At 42.7% G+C, this 27,842-nt stretch overlaps 1 protein-coding gene across 1 annotated transcript; it reads right to left on the bottom strand.

Annotated features, from left to right (window-relative positions):
• LOC131572282 (solute carrier family 15 member 1-like) lies at nt 1–27,227 on the bottom strand. The gene is made up of 23 exons (XM_058825390.1): nt 27,181–27,227; nt 22,769–22,791; nt 19,790–19,874; nt 19,565–19,706; nt 16,763–16,882; nt 16,506–16,605; nt 15,716–15,806; nt 13,758–13,841; nt 12,606–12,688; nt 11,382–11,468; nt 9,966–10,055; nt 8,670–8,714; nt 8,540–8,569; nt 8,330–8,418; nt 7,058–7,139; nt 6,200–6,325; nt 4,314–4,463; nt 3,851–3,900; nt 3,101–3,211; nt 2,861–2,957; nt 2,266–2,412; nt 1,303–1,410; nt 1–671 (listed from the first exon to the last, which is right to left on the bottom strand). Exons 1-23 carry the CDS (start codon nt 27,182–27,184, stop codon nt 483–485), a joined length of 2,133 nt encoding a protein of 710 aa, XP_058681373.1. The 5' UTR covers nt 27,185–27,227; the 3' UTR covers nt 1–482.
• Between the last annotated feature and the right edge of the window lie 615 nt (nt 27,228–27,842).

The raw sequence follows: 27,842 nt of genomic DNA on the forward strand, positions 1-27,842 counted from the left end.
TTATCTACAAGGAAGTACAAAAGAATTTAAGGCACGTGTGACCTGCTGTCTTCAAGTAACAGTGATGCTAGAGAGATCATGCAGAGAGCTTGGCTTCAATTGCTGTTCCTTGACAAGTCTTGTTTCCTTCACAATATAAAATTGAAATACAGTATAAAAATACATCTTTTCAAAGGGTCCAGTAGTTCCAAGTCAAATTTCAATATTATAATGCTATAATATTTAAGATTGAAGTACATTAAGAGTGCAACTTCTGCTGGAGTTTCTTCAGGATACCACATTCAGTACAAGAGAGAGACTAATATTTTCCTGTTGCTTCCCTAGAAAGGCTGCACTTTAGGTTAGAACTGTTTTGCTTAATGTCTCCCATTGTACATGTAATCCAGAGTGTTATTACTGATACCCTGGGTTCCTCTGACTGCAGGAGAGTGAGTGGGATTTCCATGATTCCATGATTTACAGACACTCCTTGAATACAGCTTTTACAGTTGAGAATGAGCTTCAGCTTCCTTTTCATTGGTGTCTTGATCCTTCTTGTCTTCTTCCTTTTCTTCCTTGCTGAACTGGGCTTCAATCTCATTTGGATCAATATAGGTATAAAAAGAAGCCATGATAGCAAAAATGATGCAAACTACCAATAGCAGGGCAGCAAACAGCACATACTCTGCCCACTGCAAAGAAAAAAAAAAACAGCAAAACACAATCCAGAATTTATCCACCAATATTCATTTGTCAAGAGTATTACACCCTTTTAGTATTTTCAGGAAGGAAACTCAGAATGTGAAACTGAGCACACATAACAAGTATCATATGGCGTACAGTATGAATTAAACATATAATGCATATTAAAGCAACTCAGAATTGAGGCTCTTTCAGCATTTCTATCTTTACTGAAAAGAACAAAAATTCTGTAAATGCTGAAAAACTCTGCAACACCTTTTCCTGGAGGAAATGGGAATTGAGTGAAAGACTGGGAAGGAAACTCAGCTCCTTCCTTTTGGTCAGATCTCTAAAACCAGGCTGGTACTGATTCTGCTTCCACTTAAAAATTTTTACAGCTGATCTAGTAACCACAAATGTGGGCAGAGATCAGAAAAGCCTCTATCTGAAAAGCCTCAACGTCTCTGTTTCAGCTCTTTCCGATTTAATTTAGCTTCAACTGGGGACTGTCAGAGCTGTTTCAGAGACATTGAGTGACACAGAATTGCACTCAGAAAGCCATTTTAATTCATTACAGAGCACCACTAATAGCTGCTTTTACCCAGTGCAATCTAACAGCACACCTACTGCTTGCAAGCTTACCTGCTGTTGGATTGCAGATACCCCAGCCACGATAAGGACAATTATGTTACCAACAGCCACAGTCAGCAGCCATCCAGCCTGCAGCACTGACTTCATGTTAGATGGGGCCTGTAGGGACAGACATTTAAGTTTTGGTGGTATCATTTATTTTCTGATGCATTTACTGTCATCTTGACCTTACAATAAACACTGTTTCTCTGTGGGAAAACAGGATTTCATGGTTTGCTAGGTTTTGGTGGTGGTTGGAGCTTTTTTTTTAATTTATTTTTTGACATTAAACATTGCTAGAGAGCTAAACAGGTCCAGAGAAGGCTTTGAGGAGCAAGAGGCCACTAGCACACTAACTGTAACACCTTTTACTTACACACACCAAGCAAGTAGCAGGTGCACAGGTGTAATTTTACATCTCAGGAACATGTGGTACCCATGACATGAAGAAATTGAGTGCATCACCTAGCAAATCACACCTTACAACATGTCCATCACTGCAGTTTCTAGATTCAGAATGAAGAGAAGAAATACACACAGCTACTAAAGTGGACTCAAGAGACAAAGGAATTCAAAGTGTATAACTAAACACTAATAAAAGCTAACAAAAAGGCTTTATGGAGTAAACTGGTGGGGAGATGAAGTGTCACTGCTTCCTCATTTTATATTTGAGAGCTCTCCAGTTTGGTTTTATTGCAGCAGTACAGTTGCACTTAGTTTCAATAGAAATTTACATGGGAGAAGGAAATTTGAGTACTGTCAAGTCTTCAAATGATATAACTCAGCATAGGTTCATGCAAAACACCAAATCCTTGGCTAAACAGGGCCAACTTGCATCAGTCTATACAGTCCTTCTAGGAGCTGTGAGGGACATAGGGGTCAAGGCAGCAGCACAGAGCCACCACTTAAAAACAATACAACGTGGAAGATCTTAACTTGCACCAAGATTCTTAACTCAGGAAGAGGAATACCTACCTGTGAGTATGAAAACTCCAGCCCAGTGACAGAGAAGAGAACTTCTGCACATGTAAGAAGAAAATACTGAGGGATCTGCCAAGCCATATGGACTTTACTTGGTAAAATATCTTCAAAGTACGTAACTTTAAGTATGCTAGCAAAACACTAGAAGTTGCAAAAAGCATGTTAGGAACAGTAATAATGAGTGTGCACAATTAAGGCATTCTAAGCAGTTCTCTAATCATATAGAAAATTCAGAGTAAATAACAAATATTGCACATGAAGCACTGCATACCTAGTTATAAAAAATAGCTTTTTTACAGCAGACTTCATGCAAATCTGTAGTGTCTAACAGGCCATTAAGGCCATTAGTGGTGATCATGAATTCTTGCATTCTGTTATTACTGTAACCATCCTTATTTTTATAGTTAACAATGGCTTTGTGTCCTGTTTAGGATACCAGAATTCTATTATCTATACTTAAAAACAAGAGGAAATTAAAGGATTAAAGACAAGAGGAATAATTCTACAAGTGTTTTTTTAATTAAAGGAAAGTATCAACATGGAAAGGAATTCTATCTATATTGTCCATCCAATAACAGTGTCAACTCACATCATCAAGTGAAATGGTATAGGCAACTCCATATTCAAGTATCTTGGAAGAAACTACACAATAGGTCAGAGCCGTTGAAGCGCTAATGATATATGGCCTGAAAAAGAAAAACCCAAACCCCACAGTTCAGACCATAGGTGTTGTCAATTGTGTGCATCATATATTTTAAAAAAGCTCTGTGCCCTTTTCCCAAGGACAAGTATGTGTAGGAGATTAGATTAGGATAAAGGAAATGCTTACCAGCTTGGATTTGGAAGAATGCTGTAATTACTGACAGAAAGAGGATACAGTTTTCCAAATCTGATGTTGTCCATTACAACATTGGCAGTTAAAGGCAAATTGTTTATGAACCTTTAAAATGAAGGAGTGATTAAATACAACAAAAAACCTACAGAAGTCAAAGAATACAAGTTTTACTTTCAATTACATATTGGCAGCACAACAAGTATCGAGTCTTCCCATTGAAATTCTTTTTTTTTTTTTAATCAATTAACATTTTGGAATAAACTCTAAATCTCCTAGAAATGTAGCTAACACAAAAAGCCAGTTAGATCCCCATCAGCCCACTGCCTCAGGAGAACATCAAAAGTGAGTCACTACTACAACCACTAGGAAATGCATCTGCAAGTGGGAGATGCAGAAGAAAAGCAGAGAGGGGAAAGGTAATCTTGGATACCTCTTATGCAGGATTATAAATGAGGTATAGATATGTAATCCATGCCATTTTTTCAATAAAAAAAATCTAGGCAATGGAATGAAGCATACACTTCCATTTTTAGTTAAACTATACCCAAGCAGGTGTGCAAAATAACTGAAGTGAATGATGACTCAGACATTATCCCATCCCCTAAAACATCAAGGGAAGTGTCCAGCAAGATGTGAGTTCCTAAAGTATAGAAAACTTTATTTCAACAAGAAGAGGCTACCCAAAGACAGATTGAAGAGAGAGTCACACTACTGTCAAAATTTAGGTAACATTAAAAACTCTACCTCACGAGACTTTCTCTGTTTGCTGGTTTTGATGTGATGTTGTCCTCTACCTAGTGGAAGAGGCCATTATCAAAATATGTTCCTGGCATCAGAGAACAGCTTAAACATGCACTATTACACAGCAGTGGGACTTAACAGTGGCTTCAGAGCAAGACTCCAGACCTTCCTCTTTAGGTCCCTACTAGCACACACATCTACTAGCAAACACTGTATGACCACACACCTAAGTCTTGGTGAAAGTGTAGTTGTCAAGGTACATAAGAAATTGGTAATTTTTTTTCTAAAGGACATCCTGGTGTACTCTCTGCAGCTTACCACTCTTACTGGTCCAGCAGAGACAAGGAGAGACAGAAAACAAGACAGTGGAAAAAATTTATCCAGAGCTTGTCCTCTCAGCCTCACACACTCCACGTAGATCGTTGTCAGAACATTGATTCATATCTTAAGAAATAAGCAGACTTACCCAAGTAGAACTGATGTCTGTTGGACGCTGTTTAAATGCCAAAGTGAAGCGTTGTCTCTCTAGCAGCTCCAAATACTCAGTTTTATTTAGAGTTGCAGAAATTATGTCTAATGATTGCAGTTTAGAAGTCTCAAATGTCAAGTAGCCAGTCTACAAAGACAAATTGCAATGGATTTCTGTGCAATTGCGTACTTGTCTGTTGAGGGAATGTTACGGGCTCTGGGAGGGTCAGAAGTTTACACATGTTACTTCTGAAGTGCCAGAGATCATGAACATCCCCTCATTTTCATTTTTGATTTGTTTTCTACATCAAGCATTAATTCCATTTGATCATGATTTTTTATTAGTTTAATTTGTTACACAAGCTTCACAGTTACATGAGCTTCCCACAAGCATTATGGAATAGCTGCTCTATTTTCCTATTTCTTGCTCCAGATAAATCAGGCTTACCATAAACACCCAGTAAAATTCTGTTCAGCTGCAGAAGCACTAGCATGTGATGCAGTATTTTCCAAAAAATGCCATGTTTTAAATATTCAAAACACATTTATTCAACATAAAATACTTAAACCATTAATAAACATGTTAGTGCTACACTAAAATAGGCTCTTTGTTTTATGGGATTATCAAAAGCACTTTATAATCCACATCTGGATGATAAAGTGTCCATAATCGGGAATAGAGCACTCTATACCTTTAGTTTTCATGTGTGTACCATGGTACATCAATTCCCTGTCTGTATACAGTTTGGGTGCCCTTATCTTCTCCTCACAACTCTGTTCCTGTGTGAGGCAAATTTGGAGGAGGTTGGAATAAGAGCTCTCCTCTTCGAGAGAAACAGAGCTGCAGGCTATCAGAGAACACACATTCTAAGTTTCCTTATCCAAAACATCCATCAGAGCCACCACATTTTGCTGTCAATAGAACTACCAATGCTGTGCTGTATTGGAACCTGAATAGTTCTTTGGCAGCAAAACATGAAGCCACAGAAGTTCCCTGTTCAGGTAAGTCATCACAGTGTCATTCCTCACAGTAATAGCAGCAACTCACTAGAGCTGAATGGACATTAACTGCAGGAAGGGGCTACTTTTAGGAAATGGAACCTTTTTAACAAGAGTGAAATTTTCATCTAGTTCCAAGTTTCTTAAGTTTATGGAAGTTTCTTGGGAAAACCTGTAAAAAAAACTGGTAATACTTCAAACATTGACATAGTTACCATTTCTTCATTCACTGTGTTTTCAGTAACAACTCATTCCACAGTACGAAAAAAAAGAGAACTCATTCAAATTATTGGAGTAAAAATGTCGTAGAATAAATAATAGAATAAAATAAAGGTAATACTACCAAAAGCATTGGCTAAAACTGACAGAACCAGAATTGGATCTGACACCCTGTCAGCCAGGTTGGTGGTAGCAGTCTGATGAAATGGTAGCTACAGTAATTTTTGGAGTGATGGATGGGATTCTATCTAAGCAGTGATCCTGTAGAAAGTCTGATCTTTCTAGAGGTCCTGTGGTAGTTAGCAAGCTCTTGTCCTCAGGGAATCCAGTGATTCTTGTGGTGTTCTGAGCCTCTGATTACACCCAGGTGGAAATGCTTGGTTCACAATGCTTGCATTTCACAATGGTGTGATGTAATTTTATGAGTCATGCAGTGAGACTCGATGGCCCATTAGCAGAGATAGCCTCTGGAGGGAGTTATCAGGTCTCACTTGAGGAGAAGATAAAGAACACCTCCCCACCTGTTTTGACAGCTTATGAAGATGTTAATAGAAGACAGACTTTCAGTTACATCTTGCATCGTAACCTAAAAAACTCCCTTAGATTTTTAAAGTTTTAATTAATTTTTCTTATTTATTAGAATGTTTCTCATCTGCCCTTACTTACCGCCTCATTAGGTGCTACCTCCACACTCTGAAGTTGAGGCTGGAACCGAACTGTTGCAGGAACAGCACCCAGATTTATTAATTTAATTTGAGTTTGCCCAGCTGCAGGGGAAACTTGATAGGTTTTCTATAGGACAGGAAAAAGGTAAAATCAGTGCTCAAGGTCACTTGGAAAAATTACTATAATTACTGTAATCTTTAATATTTCATGTTCAAGATGAGCATATGCCCACTGCTCTGTGACTGTCTGACAGAGGAGACTGGAATCAGGTTTTGTTACTAGTCTCATAAGTTGCCTAAGGAAAGATGTCTCTCATCCTCAAGAGACACCTCTAGACAGCTGCTCAGAACTTGGGATGCAATGGATCAGCACCCAGAGGTGTTGCCAACATCCCAGCTACAGGGGAAAATTCATTGGGCTCAGGCATGGCAGCTCCCTTTGGGGCAAGGAAGCTTAGGGGAGACAAATCCTTCCTTCCACAAGTGTCATCTTTGCACCTGCTGTGATGATGCTTCCCAGACTGTCACACTTCACCTCCAGTCTAAATCTCAGAAGAGGTCAAACATAAAAAGCTGCCCTCTGGTGGGCCAACCAAGTGTCTGGTTTCCAGCTTTTAGTCTCAGTTTAGAGATTGAGGTTGCCTTTAATGCATGATTTGTACTAACTGCAATGTTTGTTGCTTGTTAATTTTACTATGCTAACAACAGGATTGCAATCTATTTCCCCTCCCTCTACTTCTATGCTTATATGATTGGCTCCAAATTTAGCCTTGGTACATTTCCCCCTTAAACACACCTTTTTTTCCCTGAATTAACAGCTAAATATTAATAGTAAATACTTGCATGTGGCTGAACTTACATCTATTTGCACTTGCACGAGGGCAGCAGCAACAAAAGCCATGGAGCCGAGGAACATCCCCACAGTCATCTTCTTCAGGGGCCTGGCACAACAAAAGACACAAGAGATTCAAGACAAGTGACAATTCAAAGCTTCAGCTACTTGGTTTTTTCTTTCCACTCTGGGAAACTCAAATGGCCACAACTAGCACATTATCACATTTTGGAGGGCTGATATTATTACAGAAAGTGTTCTGCTAAGCTGGGAACCTCTCAATTCATAGTCACACTATCAGGAAATACATCTTTCCTGCAGCATCCTAACAACCTGTTACTCTGCATCTGCTGGGCTCAAACATTGACTGACCATGATTATTAGGTTCCTGAAAAAAATCTGGTTTTGCAGGAAGAAAAACCCCAATCCAATACAGTTGTTAGCTGTAAAACAAGAAAGAGGCAAGAAGATATACCTTTGAAAACAGAGTAACAGCTTATCTCCATATTGCTATGTTTAAAAAAGATTGAACAAAAATGGTCAGGGAAATTTGTCAAATTAGGAGACCTCTACTGGCATGCAGTTAAGCTGTAAGGATAGAGTATATGTGTCATTTGTGGCATCATTTATCCAGTTCAGAATCTGCACAAATGAATGACAGTGTTCCCAGCATAGCACACACCCTAGATTTTTAACAGCTATATGGAAAAACCAGCAGTGCACTTTGGCTGTTTGAAAATTATCTGAAGAACTGTATTCTCTTCTGCCTCTCCAAGCATTCTTGCAACTGCCAGACACTTCTTTAACAACATTGAAAAATAAAGTGGAATACCCCCAAAGCTTCACCTAGAAGGATTCAGTAAGTCAGACTCCCAGCTGAGACTGAAGAGGAAATGTTTCGTGTCTCAGTTGCATTTTAGCCCAAAGCATGACAAATGCCAAGGATGTATGTTGTACTTCTACCACCTCTGTTCTTCAGGAGGGAGAAGGGGTAGATATAAGGGATATGGAAAGCAATCAAGATCATCTCTCCTGCAATCAAAAGATTTTTGTCCTCAACTGAAAAACATTGTCACTCTTCTCTTAGATTCTCCTCTTATAATCTGTGATGCCTCTACATACCACTTGCAGTATTCTGGTTTTTTTTATGTTTTGTTGAAATATTAAACCATTTTAAATACACTTCTCTTTCATCCTTAGCTGAATGCTTGCTCTTTTCTTACATTAAGGCTGGAAGAGCCAGTTACAGAAACCAATAAAATGAGCCTCTGTTGAAATCAGGTAAAAACATAAACTTACGTAAAATTCAGCTTGCATTTCTTGATTAAAGGATAAACCAAATAATCTGCAACTGGGATAATTATAAAAATCAGGATTGGCTTCACGATCTGGGGAAGATGAACATGAGAGAAAAATTAAGTATTTTTCAAAGTGCTTTTTATAAGTGAGGGCAATATGTATACAATCTTTAAGAAGTACTTGAAATTTGTAGATAGAAAATTAGCATACCTGCATTTGTTCTGGTTGAATTTGAAAACCCTGGTGAAGAAAAAAAGAAATAATTTTTAATATTGTGACGACAAATAAAACGGGTCTGAAAAGTGGTAATTAAAGAAAAAATTAATAAAAAGTAACCTACAAAATCCCCATTCATTGCTGTGGCTTGCAGTGTCCATCTTGACCCCTTAATAAGAGAAGAAAAAATTAGATATCACAGTAAATCAATGTTCTCAAGTTCTTTTTGAATTGTTTTCGTAAGTGAAGTGTTGGAAAAGACATACAATACAAGAAAAAGTAAAGCTAGCTTGCTATGGGAGTATTGTTAGTCTGCAAAGCAAACCTTGGAACAAAGTGGCCCATTCCACTTCCTTTACTTGTTCAGTGAAATACAGCAGAAAAGAACTTAGATGCAGAAATCAGCTGGAGAGAGGGCAGGGCCATCCTGTGCAGGGCACTGCTGGGTGCTGGGCACAGGAGCCAGCCCAGGGCCCGTGTGCCACTGGCCTGAGCCCCAGCAGCCCCCACATCCCACTCACCCAACCTTCCTTCCTTCCCAGAGGCAGAGGACAAGCCAGGGCCTGACCTGCCTGGAGCCCCCTGCCCCAGAAAGTGCCTGTGGCTGGGACAGGCGGGGCAGACTTCAGGCCTGAGCCCAGGATGGGACAAGAACGCTACTGCTGCGTCTGTGACAAGATCCTTCAGCCAGCCACAACACAGCACTGCCCGACATATTACCCTGGGAATGAGGACTGAGCTCTGAGTTTCATAGCAGGAATTCAGAGCTCCAATTGCAACAGGTCACACTGGCAGCTACAGCTCACAGGCACTGCACTGGAGCAGTAGGACCTGGGGACTCTGCAGCAAGCTTCCTCCCATCTGACTTGGATAAAGCTTTTAACCCCTGGATCTCTCTCAAGCATCTTCCTAAATTCCTACTTCAGTGCTTCACTCTAACTGATGCTTTCGTGGGTCTTGAGCACCCAGTTCACCAAGTGAATGGGACTTACAGGATCACACTTCTCCTTGAAGGTGTAAGGTATTTAAAACAATGTGTGAGTGATTAAGCATCCAGATCATTTAAACCCTGGTTCTCCAGCACATTAACACAAGGACCCTAAATTTCATCTGACAACTGACAATTGAAGAAACATTAGTGCTAAGAGAGCTTTAAATTACTGTTCCATCCCCTGAGTCCCAGGCTGATACAAGATTTGGAGAGGCCTCAGTCACTGAATCTGTCCTGGGTGTACTCAGATAAACCTGGCTGCAGATCATCCTGTACTGACATGACTCAGTGACTACCCTTTGCAATAAAACAAGGATAAAGAATTTGTTTTTCCATACTCCCACGGGCACCTTTTCTCTCTGGAGACCTCAGAGTATGTAGATTGACACAGTACAGCTCTAGTTACCAAGTCAAACCATTTCTACTTACCTGTTGGTCAAAAACTGCCCAGAACATGGGGAGAGGGATGTAAAGGAAAAGCACCCTCAACACCATCTTTATCTGAGCAATCAGTCGTTTCTGCAGAAAATAAAAATCACACAAGAGGAATTGGTTCAAAAAGAAAGGGGATAAAAAAAAGAGACAGTTTCAGACTGCTACTGACATGACAGCAACAGGTAAAGACCCATCGTGTAATGTTTACCCACACATTCAACTTTGCATGTTGTGGCTATATCTGATGACTTCTGTTAAAACAGTACAAAGTCTGCTTGTGTGTGTGGGAAGGACTGCTGGTTAAAGGTGACTGATATCAGAAAGACTTGGGCCTCTTTGCATGTGCACTGATGGCAGCATGAGATTCAGCACTTAGTGAAGTGGGCATTTGAGCAATAGGCAACTGAGGAATTTCACATAAGAACAAAGCATACAGGCAAAAGGAAAATAAAGGTGACAGGTTAAGGTTTGTGCTGCCATTGGCAACAGGGCAGAGAGGATAGTAAGTAAGGGACAAGTTGGGAACTATAGGATACAAGGCTTTGAGAGTCATGATAAGAAATTGTAATGAGCGCGGAGGGAATGCAGTGTTTACCCACTTAAACCGAAATTCCAAAGCATAATTCTCATGTTTGGTGGCAGCAGCTTTCTGGCCACAGAGAGCAACAGACGACTTTCCCAGGCATTTTCCTGGGGAAGGCTGTGAGAAGATCAGAGAAAGAATGAGAAGCAATTCTTATCTCCACTTGCTGCACCTGTTGTTGTGCAGTGTGGAATGTGTTACAGAGATTTCTTTACCCAAGGGTGATTTCTTAATTGGACATTGGATGATGTTTGGATTGATTGACTAATTATGTCAAAGCAGTATTGGACTGTCTGTAAGGGGATGTGGATAGGATAGGAATAGGATAGGATAATAAAGCGATTGATCAGCCTTCTACAATCATGGAGTCAATGCTAATTATTACCCAGCTGAGGGCCTGTGGCTGCCAGGAAAAGTATTTTGGCCCTGTGCATGAACTATGACAGGCAGCATCACTTCCCTTTTCCCATCTGCAGCCATGAGATATGGGAAATAGAGAAGGAAAGATAATGCTTGCTATTTCCCTAACAAAAAAACTTAAATGTTTGTATTTGTTTGGCAAGGGAAAGAACTTTTTTTGTCTCCCTTGAATTTCCCTGGACAGCCTATGATTACACAGAGCATTGAGTCACACAGCTCTACTGTCTCCCACAGGAGCTGAGGAGATAACCTGCAGTGACAGGAGAGCACTGAGGTTTGGCCAGGTCAGCTACTGAATAATGGAGAGGTGCAAAACTATTTGCCCAGTGCATGAGACAATGGATCAGAGCAGACAGAAGCTGAGGGTCAGCAGATGTCACAGCACAGGAGGCTCCCCCAGTACTTACATCATACTTGTCACTTGCCCAGTCCAGCCAGTGCTCTCTCTTGGGGAACTCCTTGCTGCGATGACGAAACCTGTTTTTGATGGCAAACTGAGGAGAGACAGAATTATGTTTAATGGCACTACAAATACTTAAAACTACAAACTGGTTTGTCATTAGAGATGATGCTCCTGGCTTCTTGTGTTTAGAGGGTGCTAAAGGTGACTCAACTTTTGTTACCCACTCCAGTCATCTAGGGGAACGTTGTTTTTAAGGCCTCACGCTGCATAACCAGCAGAGCGTGCACTTGTGGTCAGGTGAACCAAACAGCTCAGAGCAGTCCCTCTCCATGTGGGTTGCTGTGAGGAGCTGGAAGATGTGCCTTCCTTAGACTTACTTATGTACAGCAGTAAATAGTGTCATATGCACAGGTTTTCAAGGCTGAATGGCTGTAGGAGAGAAGCTCCTATGACAAGCTCCATCTTGTAGGTATGTCTCACATCTTGACATGGAATATACATAAATACGGTCCCAAGGAACTCCTAAAATTTTCTGCACGGAATAACATTTACAGCCAAGCTGGGCCTTCGAAGCAGCACTCTAAGTAATGGCCAAAGTCACCTACAGAGATTTGGTTTTCACAGTGCTTACAAGATAGGCAATAGGCTGAGCTGTATAAAGATGGCAGATCTGTATGGAGAATGAAGTATCTCATGCATGAATAAATTTGACCTCAAGGTTGAGGCTCTGCAAAGTTGGGACACGAGGTGCTATTCATGTAGATTCCACTCCTTTACTTGCAAGATCACAATGATGTGCAACCCCCAGAATTTCCTTAATGCAGTGGGGATCAATAAAAGCATTGTAAATAATACTCTTTTAATAAGTAAAAAGTTTTTGCCGATAAGATGCACTAGTACCCCTGCTCTTGACTCAGCTCAAGGTATGTTTGTCTCTTTCCACATAAAGGGGCACAAATGTGGAAGGAATGATTCCCACAAGTTGGGACAAAGTTTTACATAACAATGACACCTGATTTTGTTTCCTATGTGTTAAAATCCACATATAAATCAAGATATGCATAAAAAGACACCCTAAATGTGGATGTATCAGTATGAAGCCTTCTGTAATAAAGCAAAAACCTTCAGAAACTTTCCTCATATTAAAACAGACTTCTCATTTAGGCACATTTACAGAACAGCTTTAGGAATGGCTGCCAGGGGTTTGGGGAATGTAAGCAGTACTTACTCCAACACATTTGGAAACTTCAAGCATTACATTTCCTTGTGGTTTAGCTTTCTTGTACATTCTGCTTCCAATTACAAACACAACTACAATATGCAAACAGAAAAGCAACTCAGGATTAAATTCAAATACTGGCAAGTAATTAGGTATGGAAACTGCAAGCCAAAGAGGGAATTAGGGTGGGAATAAGCCTCCCAAGAAGCAATGCAATTGCCTACTCACATGCTATCATACAGTAAGACCAATCAAATTAATACCAGCAGATTGCTTCTATTCAGGACAAAAACTAAATCTGGAAACTCCCACAGTGGGAGGTTTGCTCGACTGAGGGATGGTCAAAACGAGGGCATTTAGGACCTTGACTCTGGCCTTGCTGTAGGGGCTCCTTTTCAGGAGCTCACATCACGCAGGGACACACAAGGCTCTGCCTGAATGCAGGACTGGCCAAGGTGTCCTCTGCTCCCAGGCACGTTGCTCAGCCTCACCATCCCACACACAGGGCAGGCACAGGCAGAGCCCCACAGCCACCATCCAGCCTGGGCTGGGCTCACGGGCAAGGCGAGGGCACTGGCAGCCAGGTGGGCTCCCAGTCAGGACCCTGAAGGACAAGAACCATCAGGGATACTGAAGCACCTAATGGCACCCCCAGTTTCTTGGGCAGCAGTAAGGCTTGGGGTGTGACCTGTAGCACAGCTGGTAAAAATGCAGGTGTTTGAGAAGTACTGACATATCAAATATGGGATTTCTCCAGCTCAAGGACAATTAGTCACACAGTTTATAATCCTGGACTAGAGACAATATCCAAAACACACATTTTCTGAGAGTTCTCACCCTGCATTCAAAAGATCAATTTGTACAGACCAGTAATCCAAAAAACATAGCCAGTAGATTACAAAATGTACAGAATTCAAGAATATATTGCCCCATCCAGCCTAGCCCCATCCAACTCTCCTGGTAAATCAGACTCTTCAGTAAAAGTGAGTACATCAGATTAATCCCACCCACCTTCCCACCCAGGAAAAAAATTAAGTCAAAAATCACAGAAATGATTGGATATTGGGAGAGGTCAATACCTGGGAATTTCTATCACACTGTCATTATTCTGAGATTATCATCTAATTACCAAGGCAACAGGATAGCAAGAGATTCACCTACCCAAGAAAACAGCCATGAGGGCAGCAGGAACTCCAAAAGCAAGTGGGTAACATTCCTGTTTGCTATGAATGCCACACTCTGAAGCTGAAGTAAAAATAACATCAAATAAAAGTCCCAGTCAGCACTGCTGATGTTTTCCAAATGGTTTCTGGTCTTTGCATTCACTGAAAACTCTTGGGGGAACAACAAATCAGTCTACCAACGACCTCAGAGTGAAGGATCAGTATCCAACTTATCTCTCAATATTGGAAAGGGGATTTATGTATCACAGAACAGTTCAAGTGGCAAGGGACCTCAGGGCATCATCCAGGCCAAGTGCCCTGCTCAGCTAGGGCTACCTGGAAGCAATTGTCTAGGAATGTGTCCAGATGGCTTTTGAGTATTTCCACAGATGGAGACTCCACAACCTCTCTGGGCAGCTTGTGCCAATTGCTGATCACCCTGAGAGTGAAAAAGCATTTCCTGATGTTCAGAGGGAACCTCTTCTATTTCAGCTTGTGCCCATTGCCTCTTGATCTGACAGTGGGTACCACTGAGGAAAGCCTGGCTCTGTCCTCTTCATTGCCCATCAGGGATATTTCTTCTTGGTTAAAATGCCCCCTTTGCCTTCTCTTCTCCAGGCCAAACAGCCTAATGCCTCTCAGGACCTCCTCACAGGAAATTTGCATCTAGTTTTACACTGAGACATGAAGAATTACACTAGAAGGGTCAAAAGCGTGTCCTTAGTGAGAAAGGAACTAGATTACAAAAGTTTTGGGCCAAGTTCATAAGCAAAGATTTTAGTGACGTAAGTGTAGCTTGTTGAAACAAAATCACAATCACCAGACCCCTCCCCTCCTTGGCATTAGTCACAGATTTGACTCTCACTGACTTCAGCAGTATAAAATAAAAGAAAAATCATTACATTCTTCACCATACTTCTTCTAAGAGGAGATTTAGATAATATGGTTGGGAAAAAATGGTAGCTTTCAGATAATTCATGTCTTGATTTAGTTGTATAAGTCTTCTGGTCAAACCTTTCTGGGCTGAAACAGGTTATCACTTCTCTCAGCTCAATTTGTCATTTTTTTTCCAAGGAATTTTTCACCCTGTATCAGCAAGGAAGTAAACTACATGCTGTGCCTCATGCATATCTACTTCCTTTTTTGGGAAAGAATAGAATTTGCATTAAGCAAACATCTAAAACTCTTCTAGAGAGTCTTTTCCAGTCAAGAAATCCAAAGGCCAGAAGTTCAGCCCAGTGCTTTTGGGTTATTCCAGAATTCACATGCTGTTTCCTTGCTTTTTGGAAAAGCAGCCTTGTGAAACTGCTGGCAAGTGCATCCATACAGCACCATCTGTGCAAGCTTGCCACAGAAATCCATATGCACATAGGTTAGCAAATTGCTGGGGTTTGTTTAGGATCATGCTATTCTTCACAAGCAAAAGAGAACATAACTTTCTTATTTAACAAGATGAAAAATTATTTACTTGTCACATGGATTAATATATTCCTACATGCAGAGATGCTTCTGTACTTAGCATGGGCACATTTCCAGAGGACAAGGCTCTCTCCCCCCTTCCTTTCCCAGGAAGCAATACAATTCTATCAAGTGTGATACTCCACAGGTATTGGAAGATGTGACACATTTGTACCTTAGTGGAATTACAATGTGCAGTAGGCATACAAGCTGCTAGCTCCAGCATGTCTTTTCAGATCTAGCACTTCTGGCCCTAAAGGCAATGAAGGTTTTCAACTGGCTTGTTTTTGAGAGCACCTCATCTCTGAGAAGCTGGATGACACACTGAAGACTATTTAAGTTCTTAATAGAAGAATATTAAGTCTTCTATTAAGAAGACTATTAAACTAGATAAGTCCAGTGTGTCAGAGAACAGAACCCGAACTTTAACTGGACTGGACTGCAATCCAACACACCTTTTCTGGTGCTTAACAATCGTCAACAAACATGTGACCTTACCCATGAGCCGTGGGATGACTATAGCAGATATGAAACTTGCAACAGCAGTGTTCCCATAAAAGTAAGAAAAGAACTTACTTCTTTGGTTTTCCTACAGTAAAAACAGGAAGATGTTTCAAAAGGCTTATGTTGTATTGCACTAAATAGTTTATTTAGTAGTTGTTTTGCCCTGGGTGATGGGAAGTTTGTACTGGGTGTGCTATGTCACAGAGATGGTTATTCCCCCTTCCTCATCACATGGTTTCTCGCCATGCCCTCCTTTCTACACACCTGGTGGTCTGTCCCATGGGTACCCCTCCCCTCGCCCCTCCCCAGTGCCATCCCATTGGCCGCAGTCCTCTTTCCCGCCCCCATCCCCTTGGATATAAAACTCCACTGCAAGGGTACCACACCCTCCTTTCTACCTGGGTGGATGCTGCTGCCTGGAGTGTCCTGTCCCAAGCCAATAAACAGGATACTTGTACCCACATGGAGAAGAGCGCTTCTCATCTCTTACTTTCTGTCCATGCAAGTCCGTGTGGGCTTGGGTTCGAGCTAGCCAGATTGGACCCACACAAAGCCCAGAGACCCACGGATTACTGCAGGCTTAGCCACAACCCCATTGATGTGCCTAGATCAAAAAATCAGCGCCTCATTTTTCAAAGTTCAAGATAAATAATTAACAAGCTCCTTTTTCAGCTCTTCAGGAAAACCCTGCAGTAATGCACCTGTCTAAACATGTATAATATTAGAGTACTATAATAAAACATTAGAGAATCTGTATAACTGAAAATCTGTAAGACATTGTTACCTGATCATCTTCAAACTGATCTGCACCAAATGCTGACACACATGGTTTGATCCCACCAGTACCTAAGGCAATAAGGATCAAGCCAACCATGGACAGAGCACTGGAACAAAGGAGAAAAAAAAATATACAATTTGGGGTTAGTTCTCACAGCATACATAATAGACTGGTTGAAAGACAGTTGAAATTCAAGTAACATAAACTTAAGTTTTCCTGTCCTTGACCAGCCTGGGAAAAAAAACGTGTACAAGGCAACTCACGTGTGCACTGCTACATTATCAGGAGAGCCATCCTGGTTGTGATCCGTCAGGTCATTTATGGAGCTCACAGTCAGGACTGCCTGCCCAGTTATATAGACAATGGACAGGTAGAGAATGGTCCTGTTGTCAAGAGAGATAGAGTTTCTTAGATATGTTAACACACTAACACAAAAATAATTCCACAGCTAATGCAGACTTCTGCTTACCTTAAAGATTCCTGGTAATGAAAAAAACTAACAGATACAATGAGTTATGGACTGAACTTGCCAGAAGCTACTATAAAAATCAGGTCACATGCCACAGCCACGGTATTTCTATTCTTTTTATTATTATTATTCTACGTAGCCTTTATTTAATTAAGCAAGGCATAATAACAAATGGATTCTATGGGTATCACTAGGTCAGAGGAAAATACTTACATATCCTCAATGGTTGCCTTTTTACTGATCAACTCAAGAATTCCCTTTTCATCTTTTTTATAAGCTGAAGATCAAATGGACTACTCTGCAAAACTAAAATCTGCAATTTACACTGATTTATTTTTCTGTGTTATATTTCAGTTGCAGGAGTAAAGAGAAAAATCAAAAATCTGCTTCAAACATGGCAATACCCCTGAAATACTGTTGTGAACAACAACTCTATAACACCACCTTCTTCGCTGTAAGTGTAAAACACTTTTACACTCAGATCTGAGTAAGACCTGCACTCAAGTGTGCAGGCTGCAGGCTTTCAGCCTGACTACCTTGGCCAGGAGGAGCCTAGGGCAATAGTACTGCATAATTACTAAGTCTCCCACCCTGGCTTTAGGGTCCAGTCCTCTTTTCTGTAAGTAAAAGCACGTTCCATTTTCACTTTGTTGGACCCTAAGTACACAGCTGAAGTTTAATCCATGTTCGCTTGTGTCCTTGGGTGGGCCTCCATTCAATAGACACAGACACAGGTCTCCAGGTTGGAGGAAAAGCAGGAGAAATACAATGCAATGATGTGAAATTATTAAAACCCCAGCTTTTAGGAGTGGTCCCAAACCTGGTGCAAGGTAGGAGAATGAAGGACAATGCTCAAAGACCTAGAACAGCTATTTGACATAGGCAAGAGATCCTCACAGCAAGCTTGGAGTAGCGCCCTGACACAAGAGGGAAATTGAGCAAGTTCTCCTCACTTTAAAACAAGGTTTTGCTGACTTAAAATTGACCTTGCCTGCAGCAGAGTAAAAAAATACATGAAGTGGGGCAACGTGGAGTTGGCTGTTTAGTGTTATTTAAAAGATGGAGTTTAATGGGGTGGGTTTTTAATTGCGCTTCCATAGAGTTGCTTTATTTACCTAGCAACCTGGGAAAAAGTCTCCAATTAAAGTTGAATCTGAGCTGATCAGGAGTTTTATTTGTGAGGCTTACAAACCCACTACAAAGACATTCATAATTGGCACTGCATTGATGGCACACAATTAAACAATAACTGTGGTTTCTGTACTATTTTCCCCAAGAAATTCAATCCAATGATCTGTGAGCCGGTCTCATCACATTTCTTGACAAACATTGCACCAAGTACATGGATTGTGGAAGATTGGAGCCTCTCCTTTAAGGGTCCTTAACAGTGCCTAGGTTATCTCCTCTTCCACTTGACATCATAGATATTTTTTAAAAATTCTTGTTTAAGCTTTCCTCATGACACCTTGCTGCATTTTTGGGTGTTAATACCTAATGGCATATCCTAAAGCATGTTTTCTCTTGTTTAAGCCATCCTAGCAAGCTCCTGTTAAAGGTCTGGGCCTTTCAGTTGCAGCACGGGCATATCCAAATACCAAAGGAGGAGATGCAAGGTCTGGAAAGTTTCATCTTGATAAAACATGAAAAAGCCAGAATAAATTTAAAAAATAAACCATAGCATGTAGACAAGCAAGTGCACAATATGTTTAGGCTGCAATCTGTAAGACATCCAGCTAGTTGCAGTAAGTTTGCACTGCTCAGAGCAGCTGCACAGAGCTCACAGGGCTGTGGTTGCAGCCCTGGCCTCCCAGGGGCTGTCCCTACAGCGGAAGAAGACAGTGCAGCTGACTACACAGCACATCTCTAATCTCTGGGAGACCTTTGGCAAGGTCTTACATTCATGGCTCATAACCCTCCATAAAATCTTTACTGTGCTTTTTCTCAGGCAAAGTAAACACTTTTAGAATCAAAACATCAGGAAAAGAGAGGGAGACAAAGCTCTTGGAAATAAACTGGTCACATTACTAAGCACTGCAGTGGTACTACCCTGACCAACAACCTGCAGCTAAAGTCACTAACGACATCATTTGGAGAAAGAATTCCTACTCAGCAAGACCCCCTCACTGATCTGTCAATTCTGAAATCACATAGTGTTTTAAAACTTATTTTAAGGCCCAGTTAACACCAGACAACACAGTAATTCAGTATTTCATTGGCCACTTGCAACAGGTAGATAGACCGCCCTATGTAATTATAAATCCCAGTATCTATTTTCACAGTTTGGTGAATACTCTCCTTAGTTTTGCTTACTTTTTGCCCAGGTGAGAGAAAAAACATGCAGCACGCTGGGAAAGCATGTTATTACCCTTAACCAACTAGCAGATCTGGAACATTTGTTAACTCACAGTGCAGTTTCAAGTCTGAGCTGAATCAGTGAAAACCTCAAGCTTTGGTGAAATAAAACAAACTATCCTGGAGCAGGCAACACCAGCTCTGAAGCTGATGTTCACAGCTGCAGTTTTAGGTGATGATTTAAGTAATACCAGTTTCAGGTGAGCTTTCAAGATCTTTGGCTGCTTTCTGAGGAAGCACTCACTTAAACTTTCCCAGCCAAGAGTCTGCAATGATGGCTCCAAGAATCGGCGTCAAATAACACAGAGCAACAAATGTGTGGTAGATGGCAGCAGTGACCCTGATGTCCCAGCGCAGGAAATTTATGCAATATATAATGAGCGCACCTGCAGGAAAAACACCAAAATAACAGGTTACAAACCCTAGTCAGGCCTGGGTAATGCTCAGCACAAGGAGACGAGGGACATACCTGCTGTGACAAAGAAGGAGAACCGCTCGAAGAAGTCACTGTTGATGATGAAGGTAGCTCCCAAGGGGAAGCGAGAGCGGGGCCTCTGGAGGCAAGAGAGAATGTGAGCTCAGAGCTGTGCAACCCAGACTAACACTCTTCACTGCAACCCACAGCTCAAGCAAGCTCAACATGGACTCAGTGGGAGTGGGAAGGTACTCAGGGTCTGGAGGCTGCAAAGGCTTCTGAGGGATGACAGGAGTTTATCTGAACCAAGAGTCAGTTGTCACTTTCCTCTCTTGGTCCCCAGAGGTCTGCACACCTCTCATTTTGCAAGAGACCTTCAGCAATGCTAGAAGTGACCTACAAGTGTTGTACTATGCACATTTGAGGTCTTCAGCACCTAACCCTTGCAGCAATCTTGACTGATATCTAAAAATATGCAAAACCCAATGTTTTAGAAAAACAAAAATCAAAATCCAAGACCAATCAAAAATGCACCAAGCCCCTGCAGTACACCAGTTAAAAGCTCAGGGCTATTTTTAAGCACCTGTAATTAAAACAAATACACATTTAAACTTTTCATTCAGGCAAATCCCTGAGGAAAATTACTTGTCCTTAAAAATGCCTGATGAAGAATCCTTCATTTCTTCAGACCCGATAACAAAACAGACTTTATTCCTAACCTGTGCTGACATGGCTTTGGCTGCCAGGTTCAATGAGCCTTCACCTGCTGCAACAGGCATGTCCATGGTCATCATCATGCAGTTCTTGCCATTGAGACAATGGTTTAAGAGCACACATCAGGTACAAATCTGACATGGTCACTAGAACTGTAGCTTCATTTCTGATCACCTACTTAGCTTCATGGAGTGGATGAATATATAATTTTAAAAAAAGTTATTGGGGATGCAATTTAAACATAATCCTACCTTTTAACATTTTTTATGGGTTTAACCCTTCTCCATAGCAAAGAATCAAATTTTAAAGACATTTCCAGAGGCAAAAGAGTTCTCAGTGCTCAAGTTTAATTAAAAATGGCATTGTTTGAATTGCAAAAGCTTAGGAATTCAATTAATCTTTATTTTGTGTGAAACAGGAAGAAGTTAACTCTGCGGATCGAAAGGAAAAAAACCTGAGACAGGGAAATCATGCCTGACACAAGTAAATTGCAAGCCACTGTCGCCAGCAAAGTCTCAACAAACAACGCAACATTTGGAGACCTGGGTGCTACAACAGGCTTTTTTTGGGAATCCTGCAAGAGAAATGAAAATAAGAGAGTGGCAGGAGCACTGTTGACTGAACTCAGTCGTGAGGATGCCTGAGCAGCCTGAGCAGCACTGACCTTCGCTGTTTGCAGAACCAAGTACATACTGCATATCCTACCCATGGTTTGATAAGCAGGCTTCACAGCAAGAACCCCATCTCAGCTGAAGCCAGTGCCAGGTGGGACTACTCTAACTTCAGAGAACAAAAATTTTGAGCCCTAAATAGAAACTTGTGACTCTTGATTTATCACATCCTCCATGGGCTGAAAGAGGTGTCTCCAAAGGAAGACTATTCACACGTATCCCAAAAGTAGGTAAAATTCATTTGAGCTTGCACATTTCCTTCAGCTGAAGGCAGCAGGAGGTTTGGACAACTACTCCCAGCTTGGATACAAGTGCTGCAGGGCTGGAGCTCACCCAGAAGAATGCCTTGTGCCCCATCCACACAGCATTCCCCTAAGCCATGCAAATGGCCACGGGATGGAGAGTCACACACTGAAGTTTTGGTTCAGCACAGGTTAAGTTGGTTACTGAAACCCAGGCTGTGTGACTTGTAATTGGGAATAGCCCAGGTGGAGAGGAGGCAATGTCTGTTCCTGAAGCAGAACAAAGACCTCCCCATGTCTTTTCTTGCCTACAGAGGGAAAGACAAAGCAGTCCTGGCCCAGGAACTGGTGGGATCCATCTCCACCTGAATTTCACAAAACCTCACTAAAATCTTTTGAACACTTGGGGTTCTCACAAACCTCTCCAGTGTTTTGCCATCACCCTACACACGACCTTATTCTTTAGGACCGTGTTACATGCTGGTCTGGGGAGGTCACAATGCAGCAAGGCTAGATTTTTGTTTCAAGCCACCACTGCTTCTGTGCCTGGTGGAGCTGTGCTGCACTCCCATGCTGGCACAGCAGCCAGTGGTTGGTTTTAGTGGCTGCCCCCAAACTGGAGGGGGTCTGCATGTAACAGCCAGAGCTGAGCATGGACAGGGCCATGCAAGAGAAAGCTACTGGGTCATTCCAGGTGACAGGCCTTCTGTTTTTCCAAGTTGCTACAGACAAGAGACTATACAATTAATCCCTGCTAATATATAAGGCGTTCTTGTCCTTGTTTTGCACCGTACTGTCCTCTGTTACAGTATTCATGTGCCCATACACACATCTACCAAAACCTTTTCTGTTGTTACCCTCATTGGTCAGGAAGCACCAGATCCACCACCAAAAGGTAACCTGAAGGTTTTATATGTTTTATAATCCCCTCTGTAACCTCAGCCTGCCCTGGGGATGCCACCACCCTGCTGCAGAGCTCTGACTTTGTCTGCTGAGGGAAAGTCTGTGTAGTAAAACCTTGCAAGATAAGAAATACAAAGGCAGAGCTAGGGCTGCTGAGACACATGTGCTTAACAGTTCAAAGATTCAAGAGCAGCTGCAGTTCAAAGATTCAACTCAGCTGCAAGAAGGATGGGCTCCAGGGACTGATCTCCACCTTACCAACATCTGCTCAGTCAGCAATGGCTCCACAAACATTTTATCAGGGTGGTGAGCAAATTAATGCTTAGCTAGAATTTAATAAGTTACTAGGCTGCTTTTGCACATTTGCCAGTAAGTCTTTATTGCATACATTTAATGTATGTTTATAGGCTTATTTTTATTTTGGGTACTGCTAACATTACCAAAACAATGTAACCCAAAGAGAATCAGAAGGGCAACTTTTTATGTGGGAAAATAATACTTACCGACTGGCGGGAAATTCTTCCTCCTGTGGAGGGAAAAAACCAAAATACAAGTCAATTGCAACTAATAATACTGCCTTGAAACCAATGGAAGATTCAAAAAAAGTTCAACTCTAAATAAAGAATGAAATGTAAACACAGTACTGGTCAATAAATTTAAATTTAAATTTAAAACTGGTTAATAAATTTCAGTTTATTAAAGGGAGACTTTTCTCAGTTATTAGGCAAAACTTCACTCGACAGCCTTTGGTTCTTCAGAGTGTGCATAAACTCCCACACTGCCAGGAGAGCCTCAAAAGGACTGAGGAGGCAAAGCATCCCATGGCTGCTCACCACACATCATTCAAGAGGGTGGTAAAGCAGCCACCCACAGATGATGAGTCCTGTAACAACTCACACTTGGGGATGTTACCTTCAAGGCAAGTCAAGATTAAAGAAGAGGTTCAAGATGCCCTGCCAGGGATGGAGGTCAAGACCTGAAAAGGGATTTACAGAGAATTGAATATAAAGCCCCAAGTGAGTGATCTACTTTAGCAAGCACTCCCATAACCTGAACCCTTAACCTGGGAAGACCGGAAAGAGCAGAGGGGTCCCACTGAGGGCAGCAAGAGCAGACAGCTGCTTGCAGCCCTGAAGTCACTTCCAGCTGCTCTTGGCAGGCCTCCTACTATTACAGCACCCTGCATGGGGTCACTGGAGGTGAGAGAGACGAGAATCTTGTTTCTTGATCAGAAGGCTGGATTTACCGATATATGATATATAATAATTATAACTATACTAAATAGAAATAAAGAGAGAAGTTGCAGAGCTGCTAGCTAAGCTAAGAATAGAAAGAAAGAATATCTAACAAAGTTGTGTCCAGGGACTCTGTCCCCAGCTTGCTCCTGTGATTGGCCTTTAATCATAAACATGGGAACATGAACCAATCACCGGTGCATCCTATTGCATTTCACAGCAGCTGATAACAATTGTTTACATTCTCCTCTGAGGCTTCTGCTTCCCAGAAAATGCAGAAATCTGAAAGAAAGTATTTCTGTGAAAAAATGTCTGCAACATCCTACCCCTGGTAGCACTCCAAGCAGAGCCCTGCAGGGCTTCCCCAGCTCAGGAGACAGGCTTGAAGGCTGAGTTTTCACTCTGTCAGATAAAGGCTATGTGCCCACATAGGAGTTCCATAAACATTTTACATAAAACACATGAGCAAGCTCGTTAAGATAAGACCAAGTACAAGAAATTAACTTTGAAATCCTTGCTTGTTAATCAAGCCTGGCTGTAATACATCTCTATAAGAAAGGTATATTTGTGAAAATCATTATTTAGTCCACAATCCACAACAGATGAAAACAGGAAAATACTATTGTTTTTGACACAATATTAAATCAAGTAAATCTTCAGAAATCACTGAAAGAGATTATTCCAATTCTTTCCTACACTGCTGTGGAGAAGTACCTTCACAACAGAGATAGTTGCAAGTGATTCAGCTATGCAGGTGATTCAAGAATATATTTTCTTAGGGAGCAAGCAACATTCTGAAAGTGCTAACACACCCAGTTCAGGGCACATGCAGGTACATGAGTGTTGCAATCCTGGATGCTTATAATATTAAACTTTCTGTGCTTAAAGGCATAGACCCACAAGAGAACGCTGCATTTGACCTGAGGCTTTGGAGAAGGATTCCAAAATTGATTGATAACACTGGGATTACAGGTGTGTAGTTGTTTAGAAGTGTGTAATTTCACAGGGTGGAAAACTTAGAGTTTGGGGTTTTAGAATACAGAAATAAATATGAAGCAAGATGGAGGTTTTAGGATGGAGGCAGGTTGTTTGTCTTTACCTTCATCTTCCTTCTTCTTTATGGGTTTGTCTGGTGTTTTTTAATTGGGCAGAAAAGTCCGCATAGTGGGCTTCGAGAGATCAGTTATTCGGTTAATAGGGAAAATAATCTAGGTGTCCTTTCTTAACTTGATACTTCAGGCTTAAAAGGCCTTGTAACAAGAGACTGTTAGCCATTTGTGCCTTGCTAACGACAGGTTGCTGAACTCATGGTTGTGAGACGGCTTTACTGATAAGAAATAATAAACACCTGAGTCTGAACATGAACAACTGTCTCCAGTGCCTTCAATCCAGACCCAGAGAAACGGATACATGAGTTATTGAAGTTATTGGCAATGTCCCTTCCACAAGCCACCAGAGAAGATACACTGAAGATACCAAGGTGTCAGCAATAGCCCATCTTCATAGCAGCTCCTTGGTTATTTCCACCTGTTGGCCTTTCCAGCACAGGTGCATCCCACTGCCAGTTTTTAATAACATGCACAGAGAAAAACAGTTTGGGCAGCTCCCTTCTGTCTCTTAGCTAAGCCTTGGGAAAAAATATTTAGGATCTGGTTGTTGCTTTGGTTTGGGGTTTCTTCTGCTTTCCTAATAGCAAAAGTATCACCTCTGCAAGAAACCTTACCTAGAGGAAATCAAAGAGGCAATTTTTTTTCAGACAACATCATCTGACTTCAATATTTAAGAGACACAACTATTTCTAAACATTTTGACTTCACCCCTCTATTCTCTATTCTTGTTTTGCAGAGAGGGTTGGGGATACTCCAGACAGCATTAAAGCAAACCTTTCAGCACAGGCACCTAAACTGAGGACTCCACTGTCAGGCAGCTTCAGGGTCTGACCTACAAAGCACTGAGCACCCACCATCTTGCATGACAAATCTGAAGCTTGCTAGTGGCATGTTGGAGCAGTCCCTCTTTGGGGCAACCTTCAGCCCCTCTTATTTTTTCCCCACAAAGAATGACCCACAGAACTGCTCATTTTCATGATACAAAAATACCAAAGAGCTCCACATTTTTCATGACAAAGCTTGAATCAATTGTTCAATTTGTATTCCCTTAAGACATTTAAGTTTTTTTTAAGACATGTAAAGTCAACAACCACCCAGTTCTTGCCTTCAGCACCACATCCAAACGATTATCAGTGTGCCATTCTCTGCATCCCAACCTTGCAGGTCAGGTGGGGCAGCCTTACAGCTTCAGCCCCCTCCCACCAGGGTGGTTCCTTCCCTGCAGTCACAGAGATGCAGTGGATGCTGCAGCCCTTGCAGCTCACAGTCTGTGGCACGAGATGGGAGCGCACTGCCTTGCTCCATGCAGCCATCACAGCAACTCTGCCCGGAAGAAATGCTTCCTGTCCGTGGCCACAATAAATCTGTACACACCCACACTGTCACCTAGGATGTTCCTGCCTCCAGAGCAAGCCCACAGTCCTACACCTGACCTGGGGCGCAGACAAGCCTAGTGCCTCTGCTCCCTGGAGCAGCCCTACAACACCTGCACAAGGATGCTGCTCCCAACAGGACATCCCCCTCCAGGAGTCCCTGCTTCACACCTTGCTACTCCAGAAAAACACTCACACAGAAACTATCCAAGCAAATCTATAAAGCAACAAGCCTGATATTAAATGGGCAGACACAGCTGCATCCCATTTCTTTCTCTTCAGAGAACTCTTTCCATTTTTCTGGTTGTCTGCCCAAGCCAGCAAGACCCCTGGCAGCACAATGGTCACGTCCTGCCTGCTCATTACTATGGCTGCTTGTCCCCCAAGATTTGCTTGCTGAAGATGCAATGGCACTTTCTTGGGTTCATTTTCTTGTGGGGTGGAGAGTGGGCATTTCAGGTTCCTTCCCTGTGTGAGACAAGGTTTCTCCAGCCCAGGAGCTGCTTGCTGTGAGAGACACCCATGGACTCAGGCACTGCGGGACCAAAAGACCAACAAAAGGCAATGGAGACATACATCACAAAAAAGTTGGGTTTGCACCTCTATTACTCAGTGTTCCAGTTTAGACAGGAAAAAATCTTCAGGATTAATTAGATAGATGGGTTCTGCCCTTATCTGAATCTTCCAGCTATTTATCTATGTATTTAAGAACCACTAAGTCAACCCTAGGCAAACACTCTCAATGAAAAAGCATTCTATAACATCTGCAAGGAACACCACCTTTAACTTGTGCTCAAATCTCAAGCTCCACATGCCTTACAAGTGTAGTGTAGGATAAACCTTACCGGCTCAGCTCTCAGAGCTTACAGAGACCGAGGCACCAGCTCTCGGCTCTCACTCGGGTTTCAAGGCAGGCTCGTATAAACCAGGATACAGCGTTTGCTGAGGGAGAGCTGCCCCGGAGGGAGAGTAGAGAGAGAGCCAGGAGTAGCCGGGGACTTCCTCAGACCGACACCGAGCAGCAGAGGCAGCCCTGGGCGGGCGAGACCCTTGGCCACGCTGTCAGCTCGGTCACGGCACGATGAGCCGGCTCGGAGGGAAGCGGCGGGAGGGATGCTCATCCCGGGCCGGCATCCCTCCCGCGGGCCGGCCACCGCCACCCGCTCCGGGCTGCCCCATCCCGCCCCGCCACACCTACCCATGTCGCCGGCGCGGTCCCGCCGCAGCGCTCGGGGCTGAAAGCCGGCAGGAAGGCAGGGAAAGAGGGAAGGAGGCTGCCGGGGGCGGCCGGGCTTTAAGGGCGGCGGGGCGGCCCCGCCTGGCCCCGGGTGCTGCGGGGCGGCGCCGCGCAGGTGTCGGGGCGGGAGCGGAGCGGGTCGCGCTGGCCGGGAGCCGTCCCGGGGCTCACCTGGCCCTGAGCCGCCGCCAGCGGCCCCGGCTGCCCCGGGAGCGCTCCGGGAGCCCCGGCGCTCCTCCCGCCGCCGCTCCCCTCACGGCTGCCAAACCAGGGCTCTCACCTGTGCCCGGGGCTCGCTTCGCCCTCCGGCCGCCAGCAAGCACCGAAACAGAGCCACCAGCTGAACCGAGCGCCCTGCACTGCTGCCAGCTCCACCTTGTCCCTCTGCTGCCAACGGCGTGAGGGAAAACTTAGCAAGCAAGTAAGGGAAATTATACGCTGTGTGGAGAGCAGCTTTCTGCCTCGTTCCCTTCTCTCGAGCCAAGGAAACAGATCTCCTAGACTGCTGCAGCTGCCACCGGTTTCTAATGTTCTCTGACCTGTGGCTCCAGTGGACAGATGCTTCTGAGAAGCTGCCTGGAGAAGATGTGGATGCCTCCCTGGAAGTGTTCAAGGCCAGGCTC

The sequence above is a fragment of the Ammospiza caudacuta genome, chromosome 2 (genome assembly GCF_027887145.1).
Source record: "Ammospiza caudacuta isolate bAmmCau1 chromosome 2, bAmmCau1.pri, whole genome shotgun sequence".
Lineage (NCBI taxonomy): Eukaryota > Metazoa > Chordata > Aves > Passeriformes > Passerellidae > Ammospiza > Ammospiza caudacuta.